At 34.3% G+C, this 15756-nt stretch overlaps 1 protein-coding gene across 1 annotated transcript; it reads left to right on the forward strand.

The window, feature by feature from the left end:
• The first annotated feature begins 677 nt into the window (after positions 1-677).
• MEIOC (meiosis specific with coiled-coil domain) lies at positions 678-13190 on the forward strand. Its single transcript, XM_088801843.1, has 8 exons — positions 678-716; positions 830-1282; positions 3978-4135; positions 6082-6186; positions 8876-8972; positions 9470-9604; positions 12367-12547; positions 12961-13190. Exons 1-8 carry the CDS (start codon positions 678-680, stop codon positions 13188-13190), a joined length of 1398 nt encoding a protein of 465 aa, XP_088657969.1.
• Positions 13191-15756: the final 2566 nt, after the last annotated feature.

Consider the following 15756-nt stretch of genomic DNA (forward strand, 5'->3'; position numbering starts at 1 on the left):
TCTCACACCCGGTAGACCCGCGTTCCTTCCCCACTCTCTACGCCCCGCCTGTTTGCCCTATTAGCCAATCATCGGGCTAGTGCTTGCCAGTCTGGGCCAATCCCGGACACGTTTACTTTGAGCGGGAAAGGCTCAAAAGCTGCAGGAGAGCGAGGGCCGCTAACCGCCCATTCTTGGCCTTGTCTCTAGGAGGTAACAGGCCCTGGAGGCAGTTGCCCATTGGCTGGGCAGCGGGCCAATGAGGGGGTGCGAAGCGGGGGGCGGGCCTCACAAGAGGGGGCGGGGCGGGGCGGTGGCGAGTCGCGTGCCGGGGTTGGCATGTAACGGCCTGTCCCCCCCGCCCATCCTTCCCTTGCTTTGACCCCCCACTCCCCCGCCCACAGACCCGCTCCAGGCAGCGCCCGGGGCGGCGGCGGTGGCGGCAGCGGCGGGGTGCGGGCAGAGGGAGCCGGGCCTCGACGCCCCCCTCGCCCCCGTACCCCAGAAGCTGTACCTAGTCCCAGAGGGGCTAGGGGGCCCCATGGAGGTGAGAGTGGCAGACCTCTGGCCGCCCCTTCACCCCTCAGGCCTGAGGGAGGGACTTGAGGTAACCGGTGGGGACGGTCCGGGTCCGGGTGGCGGCCAGGCTTGGAGGATGGCGACGGTGAGGAGAGGCTGAGGAACGGGTGCATCCGCACATGGGGTTCTCTGAGGAGGCCGCGGCAGGGCGGGAGAGGGTAGGTCGCTGGTGAGGAGCCCCGACGGGGCGTCCGGGCCGTGCCGCCAGGACCTGCGCAGGAGCGAAGCGACAGGTCGGGTCGTAACTGGGGATCGCGGTGCGGGCTGACAGGACGGACCGGGTGGGACTAGGGACGCCCCGGCTGCCTCCGCCGCCGCCACAGCCGTCGCCTCCACGTCGGGCAGCGGCGGCGCTGAGGTGGTGGCCCGCAGGGTAGGCCTGTGTGGGCGGGTGAGGGCGGCGCCTCTGCGTCGACCCGCAGACAGCCTGAGGGCAGGGAATCCCAGCGACCGAAGCGCAGGCTCCAAATTAGCGTCGTCGGGGATTCCGAATTGTGCTAGGGGAACAGTCGAGGGGAACAGTCATCCGCCGGCCGTTTCGGCCGTGACTTCGCACTGCGTGATGTCTCTCTCTGGTTTCCTGTTCGTGCAGCCCAAGGTAGCGTTCCGTGGAGGTGCGAATCGCTGCTGGAACCTCAGTGCCGACGCCAGCAGATTAACGGATGTGTTCAACAGCGTGATGCTGACCGGCTCCACTTCCTTCTATGATTCCTACAAATCTCAGGTGCATTAATCAATTGCCCTGTGTTTGAGGATTTATTCTGAATCAGATCCGTTTACCCGAGCCGATTCATATTGGTGTTTAAATTGCTCCATTTAGAACCAAAAAGCCGTAACAGTTTGAATAGTTTTTACATAATACATGTTTTGCTTTAAAAATAATAAGCTTTTTCACTGATTCTTGCTTTCATCTTGTGTTCAGCATCACATGATGCCAGATATGTAAGAAAATCCATATTTTCTTACTGAGACCTTAAAATACTTTTTCCTTCAAACATTTATTGTTAAATACAAGATTTTTGTCCCTCCTTTATTATCTGTCTTTAACAATGTCTTACATTATGTGCTACCTTTTACCTCACCTAAAACATTTAATTTTGTTAGGCATGTTAAATTATTAGTCTTAGGGCAATGTAAGTCATTTTTACTTGAAATCATTTAAGCAGGACATCAATGTTGATATTGTTATTATATATTAACAATATCCTGAAATAAATTATTTAATACACACTACAATCTTGTATTGTGCTCACTGTACAGACTGAGAAACTGAGGCTCACAGAGCTTGTTTTGTGCTCTAAGTGACAAAGACCAAGTGGAACCCAGATTTTTCACAGCCAAGACCAGCATTCCACTGCTCTCTGTAATGTTAACATCGCTACTAAAATTTACTTGAATTTAATTTCAGTTGTTTTAAGTATATCAAGGATATAAGTGATGCATTTTGAAGTTACCCAGACTAATTAATATGCCAACCCCAAGTATTTGCATATTTAATTTCCATAAATGTTTTAACTGAAAAGGATCCAGGTATTTATGTTTGAATCCACCACATTACTTTAGTTGCTTGTTTTATCCTAGAACCTGAAATTTAAATCAATCTTTTAAAAGGATTCATTTTTTTATTGAAAACTTATTTTTAAATGTGAAATATATTTGAAAAAATACTCCCAATATATATTTAGTTTCCAACACTATTTACCTCCTTATTACATAATCTGAAAATGCTCCTTTTGTTTAAGCAAATATTTCAAGAAGATGAACAATTATTTATGTCGCTTTGGATACTTCACACCTAAAAAAGAGTCAAGGTGGGCCTATGATAAAAACTTCAGAATTAAAAGAAAAAATTATGAAAGGTTCTAAAGGTAAAAGCTTTTGTAAAAGTTCTAACATCTGGAAAGGTAGTTTTTAGTGGCACTCTTAGCAAAATTTCTTTTGTGCCTCAGTTTCCCCAGCTTTAGACTAGTCATCATAATATAAGCTATAAACAAGAAAGTTGTATAGTTCAAACAATCACCATAACCACAATTTAAGCAAATGGTTGTAAAATATTTGAGATTCTTGGAGATTGGATAATTGGAAGGTGTTAATTTTCATATTTTATTGCTATAGTATAAGCTCAGTGTCATATATTTTAAATGTTGTTTTTCAATTATGTCTATGAAGAACAAAAATTTAGGAATACTTTGATCTAAGTATGTCTTCTCTCAGTGTATAAATTTTGACCAATAATAAAAGCAATTAGAAAAATTTTTTAGCCAGTATTATATCTCTTCTGTATTTATAAGAAAATATAATTTCTACTGTGTTATGTTTGGATATTATCGTTATTACATCTCAGGTTTTAGTAGTTCCTATTTGCACAGTTAAAAATACTTTCAGACGTCTTTAAAGAAGCATTTTTCTAGAATAAAATACATCTAAACGCTTAATCTTTTTTATTTGTTGTTTATTAAATTCATTCTACTATTTAAAGTATTTTTAAATTTTTCAGTGTACCTCAATCCATTTTGTAAGGAGGCAGGATTTTAAATAATTCATTAAAATCTTAAAATTCAAATGTTTTACTGCATTTACTCAAAGTTCATTATAGAAGTGTCATAAGAAAAAAATGAACTAGTATTTTTCTTCTAATTGAAGTAATATCTTTAAAATTTCTGAAAAGATCATAACATTTTATATATCATCTCATTTTGCAATCTCTTGGAAACAGAGACTGAAAATTAAAGATACTGTTTTAAAAGGTCCTAGAGTAGAATTAAGAAGACCTTGAGTTTGGGTTTTAGTTTTGTTAGCTATTGGCTCACTAACTTATAGCCTCAGTTTTCTCACTTTTAAAATAGAATACCCGTATCACAAGGTTGACTGAATACAATAACATATATGGAATTTCTTTGAAATTCTATATAAATGTACATTAACTTTTTTAACAGATTGAATGCATTAAGACTGAGTTTTGTAAATGATTTATTAAAAGTAACATTGATAGTTTCCACATTATGCTCCTCTGTTCAAAAAATTAAAACTGCAAAAATTGTAGGTGTTTTATACTAGGGATAAGCAAGAAGTATCCCCCAAGGGCTACATCTGCCAAGAGCCTGTTTTTATAAACAAAATTTTATTGGAATACAACCCTGTCCATTTATTTACATATTGTCTGTAGTTGCTTTGGTGCTACAACAACAGAGTTGAAGAGTTTCAACAGAGACCGTAGCAGCCAGCAAACCCTAAAATATTTATCTGGCCCTTTACAGAAAAATTTGCCAACCCCTAGCGTAAAGTAAGCTTAAGTAAGTCTAGATTTGATTTTGTCTCCCAGCTCTTACGCATGTGTTATTTCCTCCTATTTTGTATTATATCACTAATATTCTGTAATAAATATAGTATTGATGTGTCTAATTTTTTTAAAATTTCAGAGTGAAGACAATGTTGACTTAAGGCAGACCTATACTCCACTTTCTTCATCTACAGAATATTCAAGTTCTGTAGATTCTTCACTTTTGTATGCACCATGGTCTACTTATGGAGATGATATTAAACAGCCTTCTAATTCTCAGATCAATGTAAAAAACAGGTAAATTAATAAATTATATTTCTCTGGCTAAGTAAAGTGTTTTTAGTTTGATTATATAGGATTAGCTCTTTGTTCCCTAGATCAGCATTTTAATTTTTATACTATGGCATTATAATGTTATGTTTATCAAACTTTTAGGAAACCCTCAACTGGGAAGTCATGTGTATATAATTGTTAGCTTATTACTTTTTTTTTATTCATTAGAGACAACCCTTAGTGAGTAAATCTTAAGTTCTCTTTTGAAAGATATATAAATGAGTCACAATTTTTAGATTTTTTTTCATCCAATTCTAAATTTTTTTCCTTCACACGTACACAATAAACAGGATTTTATCAAACATAAGATACTTTTAATTATTGTTCTGCTCAATTCCACCAATAATAAGGGCCTACTCGAATCAGATTCTCTCCTACTGGGAATATTAGCATTAACATGGCAAATATTATCCCTGCCTTTATAGATCTTACAATAATGATGATGATGATGACTTGCTAGGCACTGCAAGTATAGTGAGATTAAAAAGAGGAAGTATAAAATATTATGGGAGCCTATTGCAAAGAGAAGTCTAAGGGACTGACATCTACATTTATTTTAATTATACACAAGGGAGCAGTTGATAGAGGCTGATGTGTGTTTAGTATAAGCAGGAAATAATTCTTTTAAAAATCTTATTTAAAAATTGTTAAAATTTTTAATTTTTTTGTAAATTCTCTATAAAATAGTGATTTTAGAAAGACTAACATAATTTTATAAAAAGCAAAAGTATTTTTTAAGTTGATACATGTTCATTGAAAAATTAAGACTTTACAGAAATATATAAGGGAAAGTAGAAGTCTACCTTAACACTGCCTCCTCATCTCCCAGTAACAACTATTAATAGTTTAGTATATATTACATTGAATATTTTTCTAGATATATACTAATATGCTATTATACAGAAAAACTTTATATTGAATATTTGTGAGATAACATGTAGTAGAAAAAGCATTAGACTTGTTGGCAGACCATTTTGTTTAGCACGTATAAAGTTTGGCAAATCATACACCCTTGCAAAATACAAGTTTCTTAATATCATAAATGATCATTCATTCAACAGCTGAATGATTACTAATACTTGCCCTTCTTGTGTTATGAAATGTTTGAGTTTCGTGCAAATATAAGGTATTATTTCTAAAATCTTCTAATATTATGAAATGTTAGAAATAAAATATGAGAAAACAAGAAGTTACAATTTAAAACAACATATTACTTCTAGGAACAAATCACTCCAAATCCACAGGAGGTAAAAAGGCACCAATTTTCCATCATTTGCTTTTTACATTTTGTATTATTTAGACAGTATTAGTAAGTCACCAGGTAGAATTTCAGGTACATGGAACTCCAGTGATCTCTTTGGCAAAGATTTAGGGATAGCCCCCAAATATGTTACTTTTAAGGAACTGCAATATCACTGTAGTATTGACAATAACCATATCACATTTCACTTTTTAATCCAGCATTTAGTATAAAGAGACACAAAAAGAGAGCAATGGGTCCATCTGGTTTTCAAATCACAATGAAAAAAACTGAGCAACTGTTGATGGAATGATGTATAATAGAACCAGACATGCTCTCAAGAGCAGCCAAGGTACTAAGTATCATAGGTCAGAGATTTATATTTTGGTCACCTAAAATGAATAGCATGTGTTTTGGAAAAATAAGAGGTAAGCATACATTGTGAACTAGACATAGGATTTGAAATGAGGAGAAATATTTATGTAGCATAGACAGTATGCTAAAGGAGAAATTATTCTTGAGTTCTTGTTCCCTCTTTATTTGAAATGATGGTATAGATTCAATCCAAATATTTTATAGAAAAATAATGGTAGAATAACTCTGGAAATAAAAATCAATATATTGTATTTCATTGTGAGTAAAATAACTTACATGTAATATTTATTTGTAGGATTCAAACAGAAAGAAATGACTATGGCAGTGAAACAGACTTATATGGACTTGTGTCTAACATTTTGGAAGAACAAGATAAGTCACAGCCATATTTTGCTGATGGGTTAGTATATTATATAAGCTATATAGTGTACAGTAAACTTTCAAATTCACATATAGTAGATTACCCTATTAACTTTTATTTTTACTTAATAAAGGATCATCTGACAGTAGACATCTTAATTCAAATATCTGTTTTTTGGAGCCTTGATTTGTTAAGGTCCTTGCCATACAATTGAAAGTTTCAATCTAAGGTTTGATTTGCTATTAAGAACTTTCATTTGGAAAATTACTCTTGCATAATTCAGAGCTATTTCCCATGAGTTCATGAGCTAAAATTTGGCTTAAAGAGTATAAATTCCAAGGAGCTTTTATATCTATATCCCAAAGAATAAAACTATCGTTTCTGCTTTCCAGAAATCCATGTGGATTTTATTCACTGGTAAAAAATGTTTAAATATGCTTTAATTGTTTTATTTGGGTATGAAAGCCATATTACCCAAATGCCATATTTCATAAATAGGGAAATATGTAGCACACATGTAACCAATTAAAATATTTTAATTTCAATAATAGTTTGAGCAAAATACATCTTTTTTCATTGAAAAAATTGTGGTCAACACCACTTGTATTATGTTAATAACCTAATTAAAGGAAAAACTTGTTTTCTGCTTACAATAGATGAAAAATTTATGTAAGATCATGCAGTCATCAGCCTCAGGCCTTAGTTAGTGACTCTTGGCAAAGTATAGTGAAGACATGTTAAGATTAAAATACATCATTTATAGAGCAAATAGCACATTTCAAGTGATAGATAATTATTTGGATGTCAATTATTTGGTAGCTTATAAGGCAAGGTTGGAAAGGATTAGAGAATGGTGAGGGGGGTAACATAAATGTTTTTGAAAACCTTTCCTTCTCCACTGAGGAGATAAAGTCTTAAAACCTAAGTTGTAATTAAATATATTTACTTGTTCTAGGACCTGCTCCTCCAATTTAAAGTCAGTTTGGCCATTGAACACAAGCAGATATGCAGATCACCATGACCTCTTAACAGAAACCAAAAGGCCAATAGATACAGCCATCTCTCAGCAAGCTTTTTATAGTGGTGAAACTATGTCAGCAGTGGAAAAGCAATACCTGCATAATAGTAATCTCACACCACAACAAAAAATAGATGAACTTTATCATGGATTTACTGGTTTAGACCTTGAAGAACAATGGATGTACCCTTCACGAAGCGATCATTCTAACTATTACAATATTCAGACAAATGATACAGCTAAGACAACATTCCAAGAATATCCATTTATCAAAAACTGCTTCGCACCACAAGCTGGTCTGTCTGACATCATGAAAGAATCAGGAGTTGATACTTACCCTTACGGAAGAGAGAAAATGTGTGTTAAAAGTCTTGAAGCACCATTACAGCAGAAAAGGGCAGAAATCTTTCTTTCCCAATTTAATAGATACAATGAAAATGCAGATTATTGTAGATATCCAGAATATGCTCATCCTAATAAGGCTAAGCTTAATAAGTGTTCGAATTTTAGTGTCCAAGATAGTAAAAAATTAGCCAACGGCACACCTGAAACACCAACTGTAGAAACAGATACCTACACAAAGTTATTTCAGGTTAAACCAGCAGGTCAGAAAAAAATGGAGGAGACAATACCTGACCAACAGAATTTCACATTTCCAAAAACTACACCACACCTGGCAGAAAAACAGTTTGCAAAGGAAGCAGCATTCACTGCTGATTTTGGCTTAAAATCAGAATATGGACTAAAACCTCACACAGCTTGTCCAGCTAATAATGATTTTGCTAATGTCACAGAAAAGCAACAGTTTGCTAAACCTGACCCCCCAAATTCTGAGTATTTTAAATCAGTGAATTTATTGTCAAACTCAGCAACATCTGCAGCAGGTATCAACTTAAATAGACCAACTTGGATGAATATCCAAACAAAAAATAACACTCTTATTCCTTATCGAAATCAAGGTAACTTGATGAAATTAAGTAGTCATTTAAGTGCAGCTTCAAAAGGTTCTAACCATTCTTCAGATTTCCCCCAACTATCATCCACAAATTTAAACCCAACTAGCAATTTATTTCAGAAGTATTGCCAAGAAAACCCTTCGGCATTTACTAGTCTTGATTTTAATTATAATGGTGCAGAAAGAATTCAATCTGTCAATCACATGGAAGGACTGACAAAGACTGCAGAAGAAAACCTCTTTGAATCGGTTACTGATAAAAAACTAAAGCAACCAAATGGATTTTGTGATAACTATTCAGCTCAGCAGTATGGGATCACTGAAAATGTAAACAAACATAATTTTCAAGCCAAGCCCCAGAGTGCGCATTATGATCTTCAGGAAGGTCCAAAGCATTTAGATGGTTTATCTCAAAATACATACCAAGATCTGTTGGAGGCACAGGGTCATTTTAATAGCCACAGACAGGGAAGTGGAGACAACAATATTAATAGCCGTGTGAATCACACACAGGCGTCATGCTTTTCTAATTACATGATGGGAGATTTAAGGCATAATCAGAGTTTTCAACAACTTGGTTCAAGTGGGTTTCCCCTAAGATCCACCCACCCATTTGGCCATTCAGTTGTTCCACTGTTGGAGTCTTATGATTTGTTTCCTTATGATGACTTAAGCCATTTATATCCTTATTTTAATGATATGATGTATGGTGATAATTCCTTTTCTGGTTTCGTGCCAACTCTTGGACTTCAAAGACCAATTAAAACCCGTAGTGGACCAGCCAGTGAACTTCATATTCGTCTAGAAGAGTGCTATGAACAATGGCGAGCATTAGAAAAGGAGAGAAAAAAGGTAACACAAAGCTATCCATTTAGAAGTAACTTAAGAAGATAGGCAGCGTGTCCCTCTGCCTATCTTCATTTTGTTTACCTTAGTGTAGTTTGAGTACTTGCCTTATTTCCAAGCCGAATTCTCTAATAAGTAGTATTTGTTAAGTCCACGACTATAAGAAATTAATTAGGTGACTTAGACTAAGAAAGCTTGTGATTTAAAAAAAAAATTACTTATGTAAAGTTCATTTTGCCTATGAAGTAGACTTTTTCCTTAATGGGTTAAAAGTTAATTTCTTTGAATTTTTAAAGTATTAAACTGTTGGGAGTGTTCAAGTATTTTATTTATTAAGTATGACAGAAAAATACTGTGGGACTGTGGTTTGTATTTGCTGCCTTTTGATACCAAAACAGTTTTTAAGGGAGTAATTTTCAATTTATTGCTTAGGCCTATGAGAAATATTCACAATTGAATCATATTTGGAAAATTCAGCACCTAAAAATTATAATATTTTACAGACTGAATTGGCCCTTGCCAAGAATTACCCAGGAAAAAAAGTATCCAGTACTAACAATACTCCAATTCCAAGGCTGACTTCCAATCCATCTAGAGTTGATCGCTTAATTGTGGATGAACTTCGAGAACAAGCCAGGGTAAGCTATAAAAACATCCAATAGTGGATTTTTAAATTGCTTAATAAGATTTTAAAACATTTCAACAAGTCAGAGTTTTAAAGGATTTTTAAATCACATTTATCTGTAACTCTCTGAAATATATTCTTTTCCATGTTTGGTCCTAGAACTATGATTAATATTTAGGAAAGGGAAAATAGCCCCCCTCATTCATTTAAAAAGTAAGTTTAGTAACTTAAATGGTTCCCCTTCAAACCCAAATTGGCAGTGGAGCTAATCCTCAACAGAAAGAAATTTTTTAAAGCAAAAACCATTTTGAATATTATTTATAGGGAAAGTCCCATTTCTTTGTCACAAGCATTTGTTTTCTAGCTTGATGAGCAAGCTGTGCTTGCATTATAAAGATGATAAATTAACAGGGAATTACCATATTTAATTTTCTTAACCCTGCACTCATGTAATTCAACAAACATTAAGTATACACAGCAGTGTATTAAATACTGACAAACAAGTATGTAGGTATGCATAATTTTATAAAATAGCCTTGTTTTGGAAAAGTAGTATATCATTTCAAATCAAACGTAAAGAATCCTGACGTTAAGTCCTTTTGTAATTTAACGAATTATTATTCCTATTATCTCTTATAATTTCAGAATTTTCTAATCAACTATAATAAATTCTTTTTTCTTTTTTGACCTTCCTCTCTTAAAAAGTGAAACTATTTTCCAAAAAGAATCTGATGAAAATGTCTGAGAAAAAGCATGCAGTGAAATATAATGCTTCTGTGATTGAATAATTTTTGGAATTATAAAAATCAACATAACAGTCTATTTTATTGAACATCAGTTTCTTACTTTTACCATACTGTCTTTAAAATATAGATATGAACTACTTCAGTGGAAAAAGATTGATTTTACCTAGCTTTCAGCCTTAGGTGGGATTCTTTTATCAAATTTGTAAATTTGTACAGTGGAATTTATCAATGGTATAGTCAGATACTGATATGGGTTACAACCAGATGTTATGTTAATAAAAACTTCAGTCTTTTATGATTTTTTCTTAAAACTGTTCCAAGTTAAAATTCCTTTTTCTTAATAATACATTTCTCAGCAATAAATTAAAGGATTGAAAACTGTGGATATTGGATTAGAAAGTGCAAATTAGTAGACACAATATAGTTATGGGGATATAAAATACAGTATGGGGAATATAATCAACAATGTTGTAAAGATTATGAGTATGTAAGGTGCCAGATGGGCACTGGACTTATCAAGGGGATCACTTCATGGACTGTACAGATGCATGACCAATGTGCTGTATACCTGAAGCTAAAGTAGAATAATATTGTATGTCAACTATAAATACATATGGTCACGGGAGGTGGAGTATATATAAGATAGTCAATGGTATTGTTAACAGTTATGTAAGATGTCACTGGGGTAGCAGCTTGAGGGAGGGGGGTTATCACTTTGTGAGGGGTGTAAATGTCTATTATGTTGCTTTGTATACCTGAAACTAATAAAAAGACTGTGGATGTTAAGAAATACACTTTTACCAGCTTTGGTTATGCATCCCATCAATTTAGGTTATGTTTATAGCTGTTACAATAATTTTGTTTTATGTATATTTAGCAACATTAGATCAATAATACAGAGGGCAAAAATATTTTCATATGTACTACTCTCTAGGTTGCTAGTTAAAAAATATTTTTAAAGTTTATTAAAAATCACCAGTGCAAATTTCTTTATACTGATCAGTTATTCAAAATGATTATTTTAAAAATATGTAATTGATAGTTCACTGGAGTTATTTTTAATATCTTTTTTTTCTTTTGTTGTTTTGTTATCCCTTCAAGGATCTAGGTGGTTGTACAGTTGGGAGCAAAATATTTAATACTTGTACACTTTTGTTTTCTCCATGGGCCTGAACCAGCATATACTTATTCCAAAGAAACTTAATATGTATGAGTGTGAGGGTAGAGGTGTTCATTCAGGTGCCTTTAGCTTCTTAATAGAGAGGTATTTTCCTAGTCTCTTCAATCACTAAACACCAAGTGCTTATGCGAATTTTAAATCATTTAGTTCCCAAAGGAAATTATTCAAAAAGTTCTTTCCTCTACCTTTCAAGATTAGAATTTGAAACAAGTTAGGTATATACAACTATGAAACATTCTCCTTACTGATCTAATATATCAGTGCCCTTTTTAAAGCTTAATTAACCAGAAGATTGAGAGACTTCCTAATTTTTCTTAGTTCTGATAATCGTAGGATTCATTCTGTATTATTTCAACATAAATTTAAAAAAGTATTTTCTGGATTAGGGATGCCTTAAAACTACAACTAGGCAATATCATTATCTGAATATTTGTGATTTCCAAAAAGAAAACATTGGAGGCCAAGAGAAGACTTGCTGAGGTCAGGATTAATCAGTGTAGGACTTCTCCCCTTTAGCTTAATTTTTTTTCCCTTTAGATTATAATACCTCCTCACAACACTATTTGCAGGCTACTCTGCCAAAAACAGTGTCGGATCTATATTTGCATTTACTGTTAATGACATAGGAATGTTTGAATGTTTGACTTTTTCATTGTTGCTTTTTCTCATTAATTGGTTACCTGAAAGATTTTAGAATTAATATACAAGTAGGTACTGAAGACTGACTTTCCATCTTTGTTTCCTCCAGCATGATATCAGGACACAGTATTGAAGATATGTTTTTACCTAAGTTAATGACAAGGCTATGTGGTTACATGCCCTTATCAAAATTTAAAATGTTTCCCTCAGGTTGTGACTTTACTAGGCAAAATGGAACGTCTTCGAAGCTCTCCCCTTCATGCCAATATCTCTACTGCTCTTGATAGACACTTGGAGTCCATTCACATTGTACAGTCACGTAGAAAGGATGAAATTGTTAATGCTTCAAATCGACAAAGGCAAGGAGTTCCTAGATGCCAAGATGACAGAGGTACAAATATTAATGCAAATTCTTCTGATAAGGCAATGAGATAGTTTGAATGTTAATAAAATCAGATTCTAAGGTTAAAAGGTTAGAGTGCTATAATTTACACTTATCTAAAGAATAAATTGGTAAATGCTGCCGACATAATCTACTCCAAAAGTACCTTGATCTATCCATTTAATTATAGTAACTCTGTCAAAGTCTGTGTTCTACCCAAAGCATAGTTGTCATACAAGTCAGAAATAAAGTATTAACACTTTTAAATATTACGTCAAGTACTTTGGTTAGCTCAGTCAATACCCATCCTTCGTTTATAAAAATAATGTTTGATCATTTAGTAGCACAGCACTGGGTCTTAAGAATTAAGGGTTACTTAAATGGTATCTAATGTGAACTGGCCCTGAATGTTTCTTTTATAGATGTTTTTGCCCTTGCTTCAGCAATTAAAGAGATGTGTGTGGCTACTCGGAAAGCACGCACTACCCTGTGGTGTGCACTGCAGATGACCTTGCCAAAAACAGCCAGTACAGCTGGCCAAACAGATGTGGAGAAGTCTTTACAAGATATAGTAAACTGTGAAGATAAAGTCCATGAAAGCATAAATAGTAGCAATCCAGTGAACCAGAGAGGTGACGCAAACAAACATTAAGGAAATGAAATGCCAGCAGAAAGACTAAAAAGCTGATAAGTAAATGTATCAAGACATGCTAAAAAACTTTAATGAACTTGTCAAACTTGAAAATTTCAGTACATTAATTTTCTTTCAGATTTAAAGTTAGTACCTTAATGAAGTCTAACTTCTATTTAAAAACCTTCTGTTTGGAATGAATCAGATACAGTTTAAAGTGAACTCAAAGGTAAACTTGACTACGAGTTCTGAGTAGTCAAAGATAAGTTTAAGTAAATATTTCCTAACAGCTAAAATATTGCTTAAACCCATTCTGCAGTGCAGGTAAATGCAAAAGTGAAATTCTTCTAGAAGATAAGTTTCATTTAGGTCTGCCTTAGTAAGTATAATTCCAAATAATGACTCTAAATGACTGTAACCCAATTATGGCTACAGTCTAGTAAGCAAGACAAGTTTCGATTGTGATATAAAAGTGTTTTCCTTATATAACTTGATAATACCTAGGAAACAAAGGAAAACAAAGATGAACCCAATATTCATGTAAAATTTTAATATTTAAAATACTACCATATTTATAAATTTGAAATCTTAGTGCCTAAATATATGGAGGGAAATGCAGCTGATTCTCCTAAATTAGTGATAAAAGTGCCAGTGTAAAAACCATGCAAGTTACTGAATATAAAACCTGTTCAAATCATTTGTGTACATTCTTAAAATTTAATTACACTATCAATTATTAAATAATTCCAATTTTAAAGTATTTAAATTGAATCAAAACATTTCCTTTTTCGGGATCTTTTAGACTTGATGCACAGTAACTAAAATAATGACTTGTTTCAGTACCCTTAGTTTGCTGCCTTTTATGAGGGTATCACGAAGTTCTAAAATGTATTTTTTTAAGGTTAATCTTTAGTTTGCAATTGGTTAGTGTATATTTTATGTAGTTGTGTTCATTAGTTTGCTTCTGTATTTTTTTAAAAGAGCTCTTGTAAGCTTGGCTTTTTCTGTTTCTCATCACTTAATAATATCTTTGTATGGAACCCGAGTAATTTATTCATTAATATGAAATGTTGGTATTATGTGACTCAGAAGATCTTGGGTTTTAACATTTCTAGCATGAGTTAAACTATAATATAATGTACTGATGAAATTTATTTGAACTATCCTTGACTAGAAACACTGATGTTTTAAATGTTGGTGTTTTTCCTAGTTTTAGAAATCCTGGTATTAAAAAAAAAAAAAAAAAAGTGTAATCACACCACATAAATTTTCTTTAGATGATGTGCAGAAGAAACTGATTGAGAATGCAGGAGTAACTGTAGGGAGAAACATTTTGATCACTGATATACCTTAGAACTACCCAAATGAATTACATTGAGGGTAGTCAAATAAAATAGATCACCCCACCAGTCACTGCATAGAAAGTGGTTAAGTTTGACATAAGACATGTTGGATGTTATGAAAACAAATATTGTACTGAATTTAGTCTCTCAGGAAAAAAAATAAATTACTTTGTTGAAAATATTTGGTTTCCATTTTTTGCATGTTTGTATTATTTCTAACCTTAAGATTCATTCATGTCAGAAAGCCAGACAAATTTCACGTAACTGATAAGAACTGGTGCTAAGTTTTAAATTTCATTACTAATTAACATGTAAGTAATAATGTTGGTAAAGCAATGCCATTCAGATATGCTTGGATCTAACCTTACCTCCTTCAAAGATGAAATTTTTGCTCTGCCTTTATGCTAATCCAGGCAAACCAGGATGAAAATTCAGAAATGAAACACTAGTCCATGAACAAAAACCAAACACAAAAATTCCTTGAAATTTTGTTAATCACATCACCCTGTAGATAATTCTCAAATTGGTTCATTGTCCCTTTCTATGGTATACCCTCTAATGGATGGTTTCTTATGTACTCGTATTTCTGAATTACATAAAAGCATTATAAAATTAACATCACACAAGATTTGTGGTAGAACTGATAAAACTACTGCTCTCATCATTTCTAATCCAAAAGAATTTGGCATACTCCCATTTTTTTAAATAGTAAAAGCACTTTATATAAACGTGGTTGAAAATTACCTTGAATTATATCAGTGTCCTTTTCACTCGAATAATCTTTTACTATGAAGTTTTAGAGTTGAATAATGCTATGAATAATGCAGTGAATAATGTTATGACTGAAATCCCAATCTGGCTTAAAGTCATCATACCATAGATGATGTGGTTGTTTAAAATTTGCCCTTTGCAATACTGAACATTTTAGACATAAAGGATTTATTAGCACCTAAGTTACCTAATGAGTTGATCCTTTTTTTCTGTTTAAACATTAGTTCAAGTGTACACTTAACTACAACATACAGGATAGAGTCCCAGAAGAAAGAATTGACTACTGTTACAGCAGATTGAAGTACCCTTCAGAGGTCCATGGATATAACCTGACTGTTTCAAAGACCCAAATAAAGAAAACAAAAATCCAAAATCAGGGGTTAGTAAATTAAAATAGGCTCTCTCGTACACTATCATAGTCACAGCCTGTTGCCACTGTCACATAAAGAACTAAGTAAGACTCCAACAGTACT

This window comes from Rhinolophus sinicus, chromosome 12 (assembly GCF_057876585.1).
Source record: "Rhinolophus sinicus isolate RSI-liver-muscle chromosome 12, RSI-T2T, whole genome shotgun sequence".
Taxonomy (NCBI): Eukaryota; Metazoa; Chordata; class Mammalia; order Chiroptera; family Rhinolophidae; genus Rhinolophus; species Rhinolophus sinicus.

Bases quoted from the DNA above. Each gene is read 5' to 3' on its own strand.
- MEIOC (XM_088801843.1), top strand. From the start codon at position 678: ATGGGGTTCTCTGAGGAGGCCGCGGCAGGGCGGGAGAGG. The intron at 717-829 runs GTAGGTCGCTGG...GCGGGCTGACAG, and splicing joins CCGCGGCAGGGCGGGAGAGG to GACGGACCGGGTGGGACTAG. The intron at 9,605-12,366 runs GTAAGCTATAAA...TGTTTCCCTCAG, and splicing joins AACTTCGAGAACAAGCCAGG to GTTGTGACTTTACTAGGCAA.